This window comes from Empidonax traillii, unplaced genomic scaffold, assembly GCF_003031625.1.
Source record: "Empidonax traillii isolate 1590-97213 ecotype Southwest subspecies unplaced genomic scaffold, ASM303162v1 scaffold966:size223555, whole genome shotgun sequence".
Classification (NCBI taxonomy): domain Eukaryota; kingdom Metazoa; phylum Chordata; class Aves; order Passeriformes; family Tyrannidae; genus Empidonax; species Empidonax traillii.
The window spans coordinates 171,122-189,384 of NW_020956159.1; the positions used below are offsets into that span (position 1 = coordinate 171,122).

General features: G+C 37.9%; 1 protein-coding gene across 1 annotated transcript; it reads left to right on the plus strand.

Moving 5' to 3' along the window:
* Positions 1 to 3,461: 3,461 nt before the first annotated feature.
* Positions 3,462 to 17,503, plus strand: LOC114067795 (prostatic acid phosphatase-like). The gene is made up of 10 exons (XM_027903475.1): positions 3,462 to 3,575; positions 4,911 to 5,006; positions 7,854 to 7,940; positions 8,522 to 8,674; positions 10,791 to 10,889; positions 11,983 to 12,078; positions 14,523 to 14,655; positions 15,898 to 15,980; positions 16,756 to 16,862; positions 17,347 to 17,503. The coding sequence occupies exons 1-10, from the start codon at positions 3,462 to 3,464 to the stop codon at positions 17,501 to 17,503; spliced, it is 1,125 nt and encodes a 374-aa protein (XP_027759276.1).
* Positions 17,504 to 18,263: the final 760 nt, after the last annotated feature.

Genomic DNA, 18,263 nt, shown 5'->3' on the forward strand with positions numbered 1-18,263 from the left:
CCAAATGGCCTAAGAATGACCACAGCCCAAATCCTTACAAGGCCCAACACCCACTGCTGTCTCTTGTTTCCTGCTGTCATTTAAGGAAGAAAGAGAGAATAATGCAGCAGTAAGTGATGTCCTCTGCCAGCAGCATCAAGATCACCATGCACAGCTCATAAGGCCCCTAACTACCAGGAAATATTACTCTATTTGCAGGGCAAAGATGCTCCATTTTGTTCATACTCCTGACAAGTCTTGACGCAGCTCCTTAGGGCAGCTGAACATGCCTTTAATTTGGTCTTAAAATGAGCTGAAAGAGTATTGCTGCACGCCAGCACTGAAATTGTTAACAGAAAATGTGTATCTGATCAGGGCAGAATTCTTTTAGAGGTGGGGATAATGTGTCCCTGAGACACAGGCATGGTGACATGACATGACATGCCTTTGTTTTCCTAGCATAAAGGACCAAAGAAGTTTATGTAAAGCATTAGCCAAATAAAGACAGCTGATACCTATCTATTTAGATACTAAGCAATTGGATTGGAGTAGGATTTTTTTAATATACAGTAGGCTGTTAGTTTATTGCAGCTGAATGAATGATACCCTCACTTTTCTTTGTCATTTAACTAAAGCAGGACACAAAGAAGTACACTGTAAACCAGAGCGAACACGGAACTCTATTGACAGATACAGCCCTGATTTTACTGGGGCTGAGGAAAGAAGATGAGGAAAAGTCATGGAAGTGGACACGGACATCAAAACTGCAGAAGCCACAGAATCACATCTTCAACACCAGAGGCTGGAATAAGTATCCCACTAAGGGATCATTTCAGGGAGGGAGAAGGAGTGGAGGCAGAGCTAGAAGGTTGAAGAAGTAGCACCTCAAGCTGCAGGTCCAATCCTAACATTATGCTTACATGCCAAGCAGATTTAACACTACACTTAAAAGCTGGGGGAGTGGGTAAGCATCACAGCCTGGAAAGGATTCTTCATGATATAATTTTGGGGTAGAGGGCCAAATTTCATCCTTTGTATTAATAAGCTTTCAAATACAAGAATAGCACTTAAACCATGAACCTATTTTAAAGCACTGAAGCACTGTTAATGAACATTTACATTCTCTCTCAACAATGTCAGAGATCCAGCAGCATCTCTTAACTGCCTTCAGATATCACAGCACAAGACACAACACAAAGCTGTACCTTTGCTCACTAAAAAATATTATGTTTATCATGATCTCATAAATATTTCATGAAGTTTATTGCTAAGATAAAGGCATGTGATCTACACCTCATATGCTTTCCTTTGTCCTCCCAAGTCAGTGAGAGAGATTCATTTATTACCTTTATCATTATCTTCTCTTCTTCTACCTTCAGCTGCTGTTTTAATACAGACTGCAAGGATATTAAAGAAGCAGTTACCTTAACTTTGAAATGGCTGTAGTTCTCACACCTCTCACAACCTGCAACAAGGAATTTCTTTCTCAGGTAAGACCTGCCAAGAAAGCTCCATATCCTGCTCTCTGGAGTTTCACTCTCAGGAACACTAGCACATGGCAGAGAACACTGTTTCGTACTTCCCTCTGTGACCTTCAACAGAACAGAATCAACCAATATGGTGTACTTTAAAATAACTCCAGCCCTTTATGTGTGTTATCTTCCCACAGAATTAGAGGCACCATAATCAGATTTAAGAAAGCAAGTATCAGTTTTTTGACTAATATTTTTACATATTTTACAAACATTTGTACACCAATATTTACATTAATATTTTGTAATCCTCAAAGAAAGAGTAATTTCACCTCCCTTGTCACAGAAATCTCAATTAAAGTGTGAGGCAATGGATGCTTGAAAAGAATACTCCTGTTGTAGATCTGCTGTCCCTGCTAGACATACCTACAATATTTGAAAAACCTGAATGGAATTCTGAGAACTTGACTATTTTTTCTCAGTTGGTCTAATTAAAAACTTTGTCTGGCAGAGCAATGTATTTTAGGAGCAGTGTCTGATGTCATGTCCTCTAGAAACAGCAAAAAACAGTCACTTCAGAGAGAGTTTTTTGAGGTCTGACAACCAGTGGAGGCAAGAAAATGTAAAGGGTGTAAATAGCTTTAATCAGTTGACCCATAACTCCCACCCTGCAAAGAAAAAAAAAAAAGAAAGGAAAAAAAAAACGAAAGAAAAGAATTTTCTTTCTCAGTAAATGTGGGCAACTCCCCACACTTATCTATCTCTGCATGACAGTGTTAAACCTGTCAGGCAAAAAGCAGAAATGAAAGTCTGACCTCTGAATGTTTCATAGAGGCATCTAGCTCTGACAGCTGCGAAAGTTACAAAATTGTTACCTCCAGAAGGAGAACAGATCCTAATAATTACAAAGGAAAGTTTGTTATATGTGCCTTAAACTAGCTCGAGATTATATATAATCTTTTTGAGTAGAAACAAGACAGGTTTTTTTCCACTAATTTCTTTTAAATTCATACAGAGAGCTTTTGATGGCTAAGAAATCACCCTCAATTTTAACATATTAAAAGGACTTCCATTAACACTGAATGTAGACCAAAAACTTGCAAGATCCATCCTGTCTCTTGCAAAGGTATCTGAGCTAGATATTTTTTGTTATTTATGATTTTATTTTTATTTATAAAGTTCTATTTTATTTATCTAATGACAGAAACAACTCTTGATTTATGCATGCTGTAATATTGAGAGTGTTTGCAGCAAGAGAAATTTGAAAATAAAAACCTTAACTGTATAAAAGTCTGGGGGATAGTTCTAGAAAACAGTGGCACAAGCTTTACCACTAGAGACAGAATCATCTGCTGAAGAGATTAAAAGTTTGGGGGTTTGTGTGGTTTTTTGTTTGTTTGTTTTGTTGGGTTTTTTTCAATGAACTTTGTTTTATTCCTAGTCCTGTGCAACAAAAACCTTCTGCTGTTTATTCCTCCTGCAAACCACAGTCAAACCCAGGGAAGAATCCAGAGATTCATTATAAAAGAACATTTGTCAGCACTCCTTCTAGCCTTCTAGTACGAAGTGTTCAGAGAAAATTGTGTGAGCATTAGGAATGCAGATGGTTCACTAGCTCTTTTGCATACAGTAAGACATCTACAGCAGTTTCACTTTTGGGAAGGCTGACTGACCCATAGTAAATCCAGCTTAAATAATAGAAGGCAACTTCTAGTTCTTTACCTTCACCTGCCTTGCAAGTGACAGGGGCAGGAATTAGAGGGCTCAGAAATTCCACTCCATGTTATACGCTGGACACAGGAATTGAGTACAAATGAAAAATCTACTTTAAATTTTACAGTGTCCCTGAAAAACACTGACCCTAGAAGGGAAAAAAAGGCAGGAGGAGGCAAGTTCAGAGCCCACTTTCAGACTTCACTAAGCACAGCCGACTCCACCCCTCTTAGGCACATATCTACCATATCACCACATCCAACTTGGTGTGTAAAATAGCTGAAAGCTACCCTCAGGATGAGAGCAAGGCGGCTGGTCTGCGGAATATGGAGTCTGTGTTTCATGTTCTGTCTTTTCTGCATCTTTCTTCACCAAACAACAGCCAAAAGAAAACTGAAGTTTGTGTCCATGGTAAGTAGATCGTTCATGGGCAAATGGAATTTCTTCAAAACCTGTCACTTACTGCTCTTCTACTCGCAGGAGGGAGTACTTTTTGAATGTGTGTTTCCTGCATATTCAAAATTCGTTATTGCGTTGTCCAAAAAAAAAAAAAAAAAAAAGTCCCAATTTTAAATAAGATTTTAAATTGTTATCTCCTTTGTGCACTCCTAGATGCACTTTGCTGTCTGGATGGATATAGAATGCTTACTTTATAGCACTAAGAGAGAATAATGCAGGATTCTGTTTTAAAAATGTAAAAGAGGATTACATAACTAATTACCAACTATGCAAAACCCTCTTTACTATGGAAGAGTTTCCACTTTTCCAGTGGTTTCAACAGATTACCATGCAAAACAAATTTCAATATGTGAAACTCAAACAAGTGTACAATGACATTGAACAAGCAGCACAGAACCAGTACTGTGAAACTAATGCTATTTGCAATGATTATGACATACCATTTGTTTGCAGAAAGCCTGGATCTTGTTCTGAACATTACACATACTTGTAAATCACTTACATAATTATTGTGCTGCAGTTTTTGATTTTATTCTTCCCTGCTTGAATTAAGAAATAAAAAAAAAAAATCTGGTGTTAAAATTTTAAAATTATATGGCACGTATCCATAGAAATTATGTTGGACATGAAAAGAAGTCATTGTATGAATGAAAAACTCTGATTTATCTTTATAAATATATCTTTTATCTGAAGTTAAAGTCCAGATCAGGTCAATGTTTTCAGAGTAACAGTTTAGTCTGTATTTAGATATCAGATAACACTTTAATCACCCCTTGTGATGAAAAAGTCAACATATGGCTTTTTAAGGCTAATTTCTGCCAAGAAAGAGCACTTCACAACAGTCAGCCATAGAACTGTTATTTTGAGCAATAGTTTGGGGTTTCTCCTTCTGAATTTCAGCTTAGTCATAGCAAAATATTAATGTTCAAGTATTTCTGCAAAATTACTTACATGCTTCTGTTTGTTTTCTGTTTATTTAATATTGCGGTGTATACCTCCTAGAACACATAAAACCTCTTTAATATCTTAAGATATATTGTAGTTTTTGTATCTTGCAAAAATTTATTTGAGCTAATTACTTCTGAAATGCCAGGAAAAAAACCCAGTTACACTGGCCTAAATAAATCAAACAGGAAATGTAGCTATCTAGAATTAAAAAAAGCACTATTAATATGTTTAGCATCTGTCAGATACAGTACTCACTGTCAGTGCATATTTCTTATGACTACACTAATATTTACCACAAAAATACCAGTAACACAAAGGGAATTTCATCTATTTTACCAGGTATTTTGCCATGGTGAACACACCCCAGAGGAGTTATTTCCAGCTGATATGCACAAAGAAATATTAAGACAGCAAGGACATGGACAGCTTACCAAGGTGAGTTTGCTTACCTGTGGCAACATACTGAAATACTGGAAGACGGTTTGTTGATATTTGGGGTTTGAAACTTTGCTTTCACTTGGAGAAAGACCTTTTTAAATCGCCATTTACAGATCTCCAGAAAGACAACTTACCAGGAAACTACAGCAACAGCACTCGCTAAATGACAGCCTGCTGTAGTCCAATAGCAGCATATGCTGAGTTGTTTGATTGCAGACTAGGATCTTCTGGGAGGAGTCAGGCATAGGTGACCATCTCAGTTTACCTGAGACCACACATAGAGCTTTATCCAAGAGTAGCATAAACATGGTAGAAGTACTCACAGACACCCCCTGACTCATCCTCTGCTGAGTAGGAGTGTTTCCTAGTTCATGAACTACTAAGGTCAGCACTAGCAGAAACTCCTCTCACGTTATGTCCAAGAAAGTAGATTTAAAGGTCACTCTGATGACCAGTGACAGGACTTGAGGAAACAGCATGAAGCTGAGTCAGGGGAGGTTTAAGTTATTATCAGGAAAAGGTTTTTCACCCAAAGGGTGGTTGGGCACTGGAACAGGGTCCCCAGGGAAATGGTCACAGCACCAAGCCTGACAAAGTTCAAGACAAGTTTGGACAACACTCTCAGGCACATGATGGGATTCTTGGGCTGTCCTTTGCAGGGCTAGGAGCTGGGCTCGATGATCCTGATGGATCCCTTCCAACTCAGGATATTCTATGATTCTATTTTAATGCAGGTATTGGTTGAATACAGTAGAGCTGAGCTTACACATAATTATCAGCTGTCACAGCAGCTGAGGCAACTGCAGAAACTGTGTCTGCATTGACTGTGACTTCCATTAGCTGCCACCTCTTATGAATGGAGCCAAGGGTGGACTCCTGTGCTATCAGACTGTAAGGCAATACGTGAGCATGAGGTGTTTTTAACCCTACTTCTGCTCCACTCCCACCATCAGTACCTACTGTGTCTGTGTGCCTGTGCTGCATTCCCTTTTTCCCAAGACATGTTGTTTGGATGGAAAAATCCACTCGTTATTTTCCCAGCATTCTGGGAACCAGGCAGCTTCACTGAAGTAGTTTAGGTGTGCCAGAAGTCTGTTTGTCCCAGATAAATGGCTACTGTGCATGTGGAGGCAGACTGTGAGGTGTGTCTCTCTGTTAGGCACACACACACCTTATGTCCAGTCAGTCTCTTTCCTGGGCGAACTAGTCATTTGCCAGGTCTCCACCAAAATCAGAATAGAACAAACTGCCTGAGGCATTCTTCTTCCCCACCATTCTTAGGGGGCCAGGCTGATCTCCAATGCAAAATCAGGGCTGTTTCTTCCCATGTCATCTCCCTTGAAGAAACAGGAGTAACAGACCGGCTTACTACACCTTAACTCAGCTGTGACTCAATTATTCCATATAAACACGACTTAAGCTCAGCTCTCCATGCCATCTTACTCCAGGGCATGGAAGACTTCAAGACCCAGGTGTCAGGATTTCACAACATACCCATTAGGCAAGCTGGGGCAGAAGCCTAAGCCACATATATGCCTGAGGAAACTGCAAACACAATTCCAGCAACAAAAAGAGGTGATCACATACACACACAGTGGGCCCTGAGTAACTTGGTCTGACCTCATAGCTGACTGCTTTGAGCAGGAGGTTGGATTAGAGGCTTACTGAGGTCCCTTTCAGCCTGAACTATCCTCTGATCCTCTAAAATTACTTTAGGAAGCGATGAGTAATCACTGTAGTTGGGATCCCAGTGAACAGTAATGTTTACATGAGCAAAGTGGAATACATTTAAATTTAGGCCAGGTAACACAAGGTACAAGTAAAAAGGTGACAATATTGAAACTATTAGAGGGACACTGCACCTGACTGTGGTCAATTCACCATCCCTGGAGGTGTTTAAGGAAAGACTGGACGTGGCACTTAGCAACATAGTGGTGTTAGGTCATAGGTTGGACTCGATGATCTCAGAGGTCTTTTCCAACCTAATTCATTCTGTGATTCTGTGATTCATCTGTCATGTGTTCACAAAATTATGTAGGTAAGTTGGAAAATTTGCAGCAAAGAGCTACTAAAATGTTGAGACTGGAAAACCCATTTTGCTTTGAGAGTAGAGAATTGTCATCAGTTTAATTTAACACAGAGATAACCAGACTTGATTTCATTTTATGGATTATTGTTTAACTGTGAACAAGATCTGTGATGGTAAATGTTATTTAAAAGGATAACAAGATCCAGTGACTAAAAGCTGGCAACATAGTCAGGCAAGAACCAAGAATCAAATGTTTCAGACTGTTGATAATAATCAACCATTGCAGCAAAATACCTGAAGGCTTGGATGACTTTTACTTCAAGTCTTCTATTCTGAAAAACTAGGTCTTGCCCAAGCTAAAACTGTAGTCTGCATATGGAGACACTGGCGATACTCTATGGGATTCGTATCCTGTATGAGTCTTCATGGGCAGGTGGCTGCTCTGTCTGCACTCCCAGTTAATCATCTCTGAGACAGCAATCGAGCTGAAACTAGACAAATGGTGTTGGGACATCACTATGCCTGCTTTAAGTCATCCCGTTCCTCAGCCAGTCTTACTAGCTCAGATAAACATACACACAGCCTTCTGTAGAGCAAAATACAAAATCATATCCACCAGGAAATCATGTCTAACATTATCCACTATCAGACACACAGCAACTTTACTGCTTTTTTCCCATGTCTTCTTTCATCCTTCACTTGTGAAAGGAAAAACATCTTTATGAAAATAATACGAAATATTTATGGTTTTGTTGTTGTAGGAATGAATGCACAGCACATTTCTTTAGCCTCTGACTGTTCTGTTACTTTTACAGCTTGGCATACAACAACAGTATGAGCTTGGCCAGTACATGCGAAGGAGATACTCTCATTTCCTGAGTGTTGTATACAAGCAGAGTGAGGCAAGTGCTGGATCTGGGCGGGGGGGTGTTTGTCATGGATGTTAATGGGACTTCCTGGATGCACGAGTATCTAAATCTGGTGTGGCTGGAGAAAACTAATACCGATTGAATTCAATGTAATTTCATGGTATCCCTGAAACTGTGGTTCAACTTTTTTTCAGACTGATGGTCAACTGAAAACCAGGCTGTACATCAGGTTCAGATCCTTCACTGCTGTATGGGGCAGTATCTATGTCAAATACCTCCAATGCCACTGTGAGATGGAGTTGCAGATACAATTTAGTTTTCATTTAGGTTCCAGCTTCTCAATGCACATATGATGTCCCAAATACTAAATGGTCAGAGTCAGTCTTATGTTTTCCACTAGCATTCTGAAGTGAAATGCTATCATGTTGCAGCTCACTTGTTCAACAAACTTTTATTCCAGCTTCAGTCTTTGTTCATCCTCATTCTTCATGCCACTGTTTTAATGACAACTTCCTCAGCACAGCACCATCCCCCTTTTTTCCTACAAGAGGAAAGAAAAACAAACCTAATGGTAGAAATGACCTTCCAACCTTTTTTTTTTTCAATTGTTTCAGATTTATGTTCAAAGCACTGACTGTGATCACACGCTTATGAGCGCTCAGGCAAGTCTTGCTGGACTGTATCCACTGACACAGGACCAGATTTGGAACCCCAGAATCCTTTGGCAACCGATTCCAGTTCACACGGTGCCACTGTCACATGATAATGTGAGTATAAACTAGAGGTATCTGCTTTCCCTTAATGATTAGTAAAGTACATAGAATATGAGATGAAGGCACAGCAAAAAGTGCATGGCAAAGCCAATGAAGAGTATATTATCTTACAAGCATTGTGCAGAAAGGCCTAAAAAGCTGAATAGAAATATTGACAAGAGTTTCCATAGGAATGGACTTATATATCAGAGACCTGATCTTAACAAAATGGGAAAAAAAAATCAGAAGTCCTAGGTATGGAGAAAAATATTTAATCTGTAACGTGAGTAAATCACTATAGAAGTAGATTAATCCTAAACTTATCACAAACATGACTTTTTGTGAGAAGAGGAAACATACCTAATATCACTAGTGCTTCAACATTTCTTAGTCTGCAGCCAATAGAAAAGACAAAAGAATCATTCTGGGACTTACATTACAGTGAGAACTGAGTCACAGGATTGTTTTCCATGCACCTTGCAGGTAAGTGCATGCACTTTGAGGATGGTTGAAAAAAGTAAAAGGGAAAAGGAAGGAGGACTCAGAACTTTAAGCGCAGGAGTTCATAGGGCAATTCATTTATTCAGCTCCCTTCCTCAACCCCTCACCTTGGAGCTGTAAGGAATCATGTGGACAGCAGCTCTGTAGCCTGCACATACAAGTCCTAGAGGACAAAGCTGGGCAGCTGAGTGGAGCTGGAGTTTCCTGTGTACGGAAAACCTATGCTAAAAAGTTAGGAAAGATTAGATGTGAGCAGTATGAGTCCCACTTTGAAAGAGAAGGTTTGCATATGTGAACCAAAATAAATTGTGTGGGCTTACAAGTCTGGTTAACACAGCTTGTGATGATAAGGGATGATAGGTTAAATAGGCCTAAGAGCAATGGTTCTCACCTCAGGGTGATGAGAGCGTGAAGAGAGTAGATATGGAAAAACGTGTCTTCCTGTTCACAAACATAGCCTGGCACAGAGTCAGGAGCTGCTTCTGACACTGTCACAGATGGTGGCATCCCAGCAGACGTTCAGGAGTAGCTGGCCATTATCAACACAACTCACAAGCAGGTGGTGCACCTCACTCACATCTAGGGGAGAAAGTAAGTTTATTCAAAAAAATCAAAAAGTGACGAACACAGGCACATTTTTCATACTTTTTCCAGCTATTTAACTTTATTCATCTTTACTACATATACAGGCTCAGCTTGAGACAACATGAATGCTACCATCCAAAACAAAACCCCATCAATTTATTAGTGAAGTCATGCCTCTTTATGAACCTACGGATGTAATTCAGAAACACTTTCCTATCTTCTAGCATAGATAGATTGTATTTCTAAAAAGATCAAGGAACTGCTGCGAAGATTTCTAAGCTCATTACCCCTTCAAAAGTCTCAAGTTCTTTTAAAAGTTATTTTAATGTTGGGACTGTATAGATGGATCTTTATTGCTAGAAAAAGGAAAAAAAGCACACTGGAAAAAAGCACATTAGAGAAAAGCACTAAGAATATCTCAATGTTGAATTTTAACTTTTGTTTAAAATTTAACACAAAAAACCCCTTCGAACAAGAATAAACTCAGTTTAGCTTAAATAAATGAAATTAAGTTTTTTAGTTATTCCAGTCACATGTAATCTTTAACCTTCATAAGCCTTAGATGAATGAAAGACAAAACTGAGTTAAAGAAACTTCACAAGTTTCTACAATTTAGGCTGAACTAAATGAAGCTGTGGTTAGTCCACTCAATACAGCTACGTATGGACAAAGACTCCTGTTGCAGCTCAGCTGTTGCTTGACAGGGAGTGAAATCATCCCTGAAGAAGCCAAGAACAAAGGAGTTCATGAGGTCTTGTGTTAGTTTTCTGTCAAGAGACAAATTTCATTTCGTGTAAATGAATCCTTTAACTTTGAACTACTGCAGCTATTAGTCCCCTGAACATTTAAAGATTATTTTGTAAGTAGTCATCAGTATGACTCTTAGAGTCCTAAAGATGAATTTCCTTGAAAACTACATTCCCAAACTATTTTTCAGCTTGTCCTAACTAGTGCCACCAATCAGAACAACAACCCTGCAAGGGTATATTGAATTGCAGAACAAGATGCACCTTGCCTAACTAGTGTTTTGCAATTTTCTTTTCAGTTGCTATACTTACCTTTCTCACACTGCCCAAAATACAAAGAGCTTCTGAGAGAAACCTTCACAACAAGGGATTTCCAAAGGCAGCTCAAGCACTACAAGGTAAAGTATATTTTCAGTTCTGGAAATCTAATTAAAATGTACCACTTCTTCAACATTATATAACAGGTAGGTTTAAAAAATAGCAGTGCTTCTTCCAGATTTCTAATCTTCACAGTGGGTGTAGATGACATACAAAAAACCAATTACAACATTACAGATCCAGCTGGCCTGGGCTGTTCTTATCAACTCAAAATTGCAGGTCATAGAAAAGATAAATTATTGACTTCTTTACAAAAACCTAGCTTCTAGGAGACCAGACAAAACAAAACTCAGATAAGATCAGTGCCAGTGCCCCTTAAATTACTCCAATACTTCTCTCTGTTTACTCCTATGTAAAGCAAGTCCTCTGACATCTCTGTATAACTCTCTACTAGTTCAGATTCTTCCTCCTCCACAAAACACTCACAGCTCAATTCTCCAGAATTTCTATAACAGCCTCAGTGCTTTCCTCAAGTACTTGCTCATGTTTCACACCCAAAGTCTTCATCCAGGTGCCCATTTATGTTTTGTTCTCCTCTCTATGTAGTACCCTCCCCTGTCTTTCTCCACCACCAAAATCATTGCATGAGTATGTAATCACACGTCTATTCTGCTGCAACCTTCTGCACAGGTGTATTCAAAATGACACGATGAAACTCACCTGGTTTTCATTATCTTTAGCCACTGACCTCAGCCATCTACCTGTGGCTCTGTGTCTGGGTATTATATGCAAGTATATAACAATTCCCAGTTTTATCAAATTTGTATCATACCTTCCTTCTCCTGAGTACCAACATCAGCATAATTCTGTTTATCACGCTTCTTTTAAGCACTTATTGGATTTCTGCCAGACTTCTTCATGTATTCATGTCCCCTTTACCTCCTTCTGAACATTTTCACCACGCATAAACAACCACCATACTTCATGTCTGAACTCATATCCCCAACTTTGTCTAGATGAATAGGCCAAATTCTCTTACATCTAAGCAATGGTTCATTGCTTAATTGCAAAGACTCTCTTCTTTCTAACAATTCCTATGCACTAGTATGGCAGCGTGCAGAAATTACGTAAAAAGGCCCTGTGTACCTTAAGTTTGCTATTTTTGTATTCCAGCCATTTCTGAAGTTTTTAGCCACTCATACAGGATACTCACTGAAGAAGTTGAACACTGAAAGAATTTGGAAGCTCTTGGACACTTTACAATATGAGGTAAATAGAATCACAGAATCATTTTGGTTGGAAAACACCTTTAGGATCATCAAGCCCAACAGAAATTCCAACACTTTCTTAAAACTAGTTTTAGCTCCTAATTTTATTGTTTGTAAGACCTCAAAAGACAGCAGGTCTGTCCTTCAAAATTTTTTGAACCATAGACTATTCTTCCTCCGAAACCTTCACCTAACATCAAACTTACAACTGAAAATCCTGTGAACATACTGTGACTGTGTGAGGCTGCTGTGGGTCGTTCACCACTATAATGAACACAAACCAATGGCCCATCAAATTCAAGATCCTGTCAGTGACTGCATATGGAGAATTAGACAAAAGCATACCTTTGGATAAAACTGTCGTTACTCCTCCAAACACCATCATGAAGATACACATGAATAAAATATGTTGCTGGCAAAGAAATATGAGCAACCTTCCACAAAGAGTTTATGCAAATTGTGTAAGCAAGAGAAGTTGTTATTAGCACAGGAACAGTAGTGGTCAGAGTATTTTCAGGAATTAAGCAGCCATTGGAATGACACAAACAAATATTTGTTCAAGTTTGGGAGCTTGTTCTAAGCAAAGGAACCAGGGGTATCACAACAAAAGCATGGATTTTATAACAAAAGGGATATTGTGGTGCCAAACTGTCATGGGCATCTGGGTCCCACAGTCTGGTAATTTTGTGATTTAAAAAAAGCCTGACTGCCCTTAGTTTAGCAATAAACCCCTCTTTATATAACTTCAAAGTCCAGACTTATCTCAGCTGATGCAAGTGCAAATTGCAGAGTCTTGTGTTAAAAAGTTGTTGAAGGCAGCTTTTGCTACAAATACTTTCATGTGTAACTATTTATAAACTCAAATATTAATGATAAATTGGTCATTCATTGACCAATGGATATTCATATCCATTCATTGGATATTTCCAAGAAAACGGAGGCGTTTTAAAGTCAGATTTCTTAAGTTACATGTAATATTTGTGTGTGACACTAATGAGTTTACCTTCTGTCCTGCAGTTTTTGGTCCAACCTTGGTCAAAGCAATCTTGAATGGAATGTTAAACAGGCCCCTTGAGCTAAAAGAAGTGTTAAAATGTTTGATATCTCACTGTAATTTCAGTGAGGCCACCCTTTCACATTTTCCAATGCAGGATAGTTCAGGACCACAACTTTTTATTTCGATTTTTATATTATGCTTAGAAAGCTGTGTCACCGGACAAATGCGCAACATCAACAGCTCCCATCAGGGATCTAGCTAAACTCTGGAAGACAAAAAAATTAGTTGGGTTTTTTCTTCTAGTGTTAGATTTAATGAGCTTTTGTCTTTCATTCTACTCACTGAAGACTCTGGGGTTATCAGTTAAGACATTTTTCGTAAAAATCACCATCACCCTTTCAAGTATACAGAGAGACCACCATCCTTATGTAGCTTTTTTAATTCAGTTCATTAAACTACGGTAGCATGCATCTCTCTGTGTTTGTTACTTTTGGCTAAGCGTCACTTGACTTTCAGGTAACTTGGAGACTGATGTGCTCGCTTGCCTACAGCACTGTCTTAAATAGCATGCTATTAGCCCATTCTTTCCTCAAGACACAAATCACATTTGTTAAAAGAGAAATGGATAACATTGCGATCTGAGCCGGTTTAACCTAACAGTTCTATTGTTTCTCTTGTTTAAACAAATCCTTTAAGTAGTTGACATTTTCCTTCCAGCTCACTTGTTACAAGAACACTCCTTTTAGTGAGCTCAGTCCAAAGGTTACATTGCTCCAAAGAAAAGTTACAAACATTGATTAGAAAGGAATTCAGGGCAGTGCAAATCAGAAGTGTTGAGCATATCTTCCTTTCTCACAGTTGTGATCATTAATGTACCTTGGACTGCATCCCCAAGAAAAGACTAATTTGTTCCAGTTTAGCTTGAGGACTGTGTCAGTATCCAATAGACCAGGTATAAGCAGGTATGAATTTCATCTGTGTATCTCATCCCTATACACCCAGCTCATACTCGGGTACATCCATATTACAGCTCTACATATTTCTACTTGATCTCTGTATCCCACTTAAAATCTTGATGTTTATACAGAATTTGTTCCAGTAAAGATTTTTGGATGTATCCCAGTAGATGACTGAAAAAGTCATGCAGTGATTTTTTTTCATCTGATGACATAAATAATGCCAGATGCTTTTTGCATAATTTTTAGTATTATATTTCCTCTTCTGGTTGAGCACTGCCCTTCAAGTTTCAATTAAGTGGTATGATGCTATAAATAGGAATGTTACAGCTGTCTAAATGCAAAATACAGTCATCATTTTATTACAAAGAGAAAATGTTACTTGAGTGAAACATTCCAAATTTGTTCTGACAAGCATTTTGTGCCAGAACAAACAAAAGTTAGCAGTAGGAATCAGTAAGAAAATCACTATGTTTTCTTTCTTCACTGTAGGATAATAACAATTACACTTTACCTGTTTGGGCTACTCGTGGTGTCAGGACCAAGCTGATAAAGCTCTCAGAATTGCTATTGCAGGCGGAATTTGGGTTCCACAAACAAATACAAAAATCACGTTTGCAGGGAGGTAAGCCAAATTCTTACCCCATTTAAAAACAAAAGTAAGATGGGAAAGAAGAAAGGGATACAACAAACATTGCTACAGATTCCATAGTAGAAGTATGAAAGATGCCATGATGTGGATATTGGTGGTCAGCACTGAAAGATTTTGATTATTAGGAAGGGAGATGGTGAGGATATGAATCATGAATATCCTAATCTAACATTGTAATGGAGATATCATTTAGATTACATTGTATAAGAAATTCAAAGTAATATACAGATTCCTATTGAACTGAGTCGTGTGAATTTAATGTAAGCTACTATGTGTAACTTACTTAAAAAAATACTATTTGCAATAATGTCTAGAATGGTGACTTTGTAGCCTTACAGTCTTCATACTCCACTACTTAGTGTCCTAAAATGAGATTATTAAACTGCTTCTAAACTTTATTTTGCTCAGAAAATAGTATCTGAAATTTAAAAATATTTTATACCTTTTTAGTCACTCATTCTCCTCCATTCATCCACTGCCACCCCTTGAGCCTCTTTTCATTTTATATGGACAAGCTTTCAGACAGGATCTATGAGTTACAAAGACAAATAAACAAATAAGCATGAATCAATTTGTCACATTTTTGAAGCTCCAACTTAAAAAACTTAGCAAAAAGTTCAAACATCCGTCCTTGCTTTACTAACAATTGTTATTAAAAATGCGCCAGTAGCTGAAGACTATTCTGTCTATTTCTGCTTGTCTGTACAGTTCTCCTTTTAGGATTTTTTTTTGTTGAGATGTCAACCTTACACACAGCCATTGATTTAATTCAAGCAGTTTGTCTTACAGCTTTTCAGCAGTTAACATTAGTGAAATACAGACAGCTACACAGTTTATGAAGGCCCTGAGTCTGAAGGATAGGCTCTTCCTTTTTTCTCTGGAAATCAGGAAATCAATGGAATTGCACGCACAACAGGGTACTATTCATTACTGTGCTCTTCTTGCACCGGTCTGCTGGCACAAAGTAGCTGTGAAGGCACTGTTTGAAGATGCTGAGGCTATTAGGGATCCCCAAAACATTTTACACAGAAGTAAAATAGGTCCACTGTTCATATAAAAGATAGTGTCAGAATTAATCAGGGCACTTGGCACAAATTACTGATAAAGTCAATTGAATAAATCTGGTGCATTTCAAGAGTGATTGTTAAAGTGGCAGCAATCAATACAGAAGTTAATATCTCTTTCATTGTCATTTTCTTCCCCATTTTCTTTCAGGTATTCTTTTAAAAACTATTCTAAAGCATATCTCAAATGCCAGAAACTCTTCACACCGGCAAAAAATGGTTATGTATTCTGGGGTGAGTGATTTCTATTTCTTTTGTGCTTCCTTTCTGCAGTTATTAAATGCAGTGAAAGCCATGAAATTTTATTTCCACCATGAAATATAGCTACAAGCATTTTTATTTGGTTAGCCTTAAATATCTTTGGATTATTTTCATTCTTTATTGAACAGATACTGCTTTGAAACCTGCAGCTTTCCATTTTCCACCCGATGTCATGGCTTTTTTCTTTGTAATATTGTTTTGGTTGAGTAGAAAACTGGAAAAACCATGACTCATGTTTTACTAAGCCTGTATCATGAAGATAATTCAGAAAGAAATCTCCTGCTTCCTGGATATTTTTTCAGGTGCAAAATAAAAAATAAAAATAATAATAATAAAAAAAAGAAGTTACAGTTATTTGAGGTCTTATGAAGGCATTTACTCAATTGTGACTTTGTATTTTGGTTTAGAATGTGCAAACACTGTCATTGGGGAAGGAAATGTTTGTATTGCCCTCAGTAAAAAGCTTCTGTTTCTGTATTGCCATTAGATTATGGCCTAACTTTTATAAAAAGTGACTAAGGCTTCTTAAATATTTACATATATGTATATTTTATACATGCAGCACCTCAGTTTATACATCCATAAAAGGACACTATTCGCTTAATGTTGCAGAGGGGAACTATTAATGAGGTCACGCAAGTAATGTTAATGTTGAGTGGAGAGATAATGTGCTGGACATATTGTAAAATAATAGGTTCATGCAATCATTTTCAACAGACCTTTAATTACAGGTTTCTTCTGTTCACAGCATGCAGCCACCATTGCTGCCTTGCAGACAGCACTCAATGTCTTCAATGGGAAATTGCCTCCTTACAGTGCCTGTCATTTTTTTGAACTTTACCAGGAAAGAAATGGGCAAGTACCTTCAAGCTATACTTCAAACATGTACTTTTTCTAAAAAGCAATTTACTAATTTGCAATTTACTAATTTCTAAAAAAGCAATTTACCCCAGATTAATTAAACCGGTTTCATGAGGTTCACTGTACAGGAAAATATTATAGATTGATTTTAATTATAATAATTGGACTCAGTTTAGCAGACGGTAGCAGAGTAAACCAGAAAACCCTCTATATATTGCTTCATTACAGGTATGAGAAGTTTTACTCCCTCCTTTTAATCTATTTAACTTCTTGACAAAGATGACACACTACATGCAAACTGGCATTGACCCCCTATTGTTTAAAACGACCTTTTCAGAGTACTAATGATATTAGTAAATCACAAACACAATAACAAACAGAAAAATAAGCTGGCTGAAGGTTTGTCCCAAAGTACAATCTCTACAACATGGAAAGACTGTGTGGTTTTGCATGGCTAAGTTTCTCTATTTTGAAACAGGCAATACACCATAGAAATGTACTATCGGAATAATTCCTTGAGAAATCCTCACCCTCTCACCCTCCCTGGCTGCAAATTCCGCTGTCCACTGGAGAGATTTACCCAGTTGGTCTCTCCTGTCCTCGTACGCTACTGGACAAAAGAATGTAGGATGTAGGACACCAAAAGAGGTAAGTTAGGTGCTTTGGGCACATGTACCCAAAAGTAAAGTCACAATTAGATCTTCTGCCAACAGGTCATTTAAACAATCATTTTCATAAGTGTCTGCTCTGAAATGAAAAATATGCAGATCCAGTAACATAGAATTGTACCCATGGCTATAGTTTCTACTCCATTCATGCATTTATCCATTCCAGACCAACTTTCTGATGAAATGAAATCAAGGCTGATCAGACTTCAGCGTATTGTTTTTCATATGAATTTTTTTGATTTGTTTATTTTCAGTACAGTCAAAAAGACCTTCAGTTACTGAGGAAGCACGTACAAATGCACTGACTTAAAACAGTCACCTTATCTTCTCTGACTGCAGAGTATTTGTTCAAGCTAATTAGCAACATTATGAATTCCCTTGATTTTAGGAGGCATTCGGAGATTAAAGGAGATGAATATTGAATAGTATACCAGACCAGTACTCACCAGAATGTCAAAGATAAACAGACACACATTGGCAAACTAACACATTCCCTACTAGGTTGTCTGTATCTCCATATTAAGATGTTTAAATGTCCATTTTGACCACTGATAGTATTTACTTTCGCAGAAAGAGGGAACAGGAAGGCAGAAAATGACATTGTCTGTCTTTTATCTAGTTCTGGATTCCCTGAGGGAAACGAAAAGCAAACAGACCCCACCTTTTTGATGATCAAATATTGTACCTAACATTAAAAAAATACCACACTGCTTCCTGAATCACTGAT

What these genes read in the sequence shown, in the direction of transcription:
- LOC114067795 (XM_027903475.1), top strand. Translation starts at nt 3,462, where the DNA reads ATGAGAGCAAGGCGGCTGGTCTGCGGAATATGGAGTCTGTGTTTCATG. An exon ending in AACTGAAGTTTGTGTCCATG is followed by an intron (nt 3,576 to 4,910) that starts GTAAGTAGATCG and finishes CTATTTTACCAG; the next exon opens with GTATTTTGCCATGGTGAACA. An exon ending in AAATGGTTATGTATTCTGGG is followed by an intron (nt 15,981 to 16,755) that starts GTGAGTGATTTC and finishes TTCTGTTCACAG; the next exon opens with CATGCAGCCACCATTGCTGC.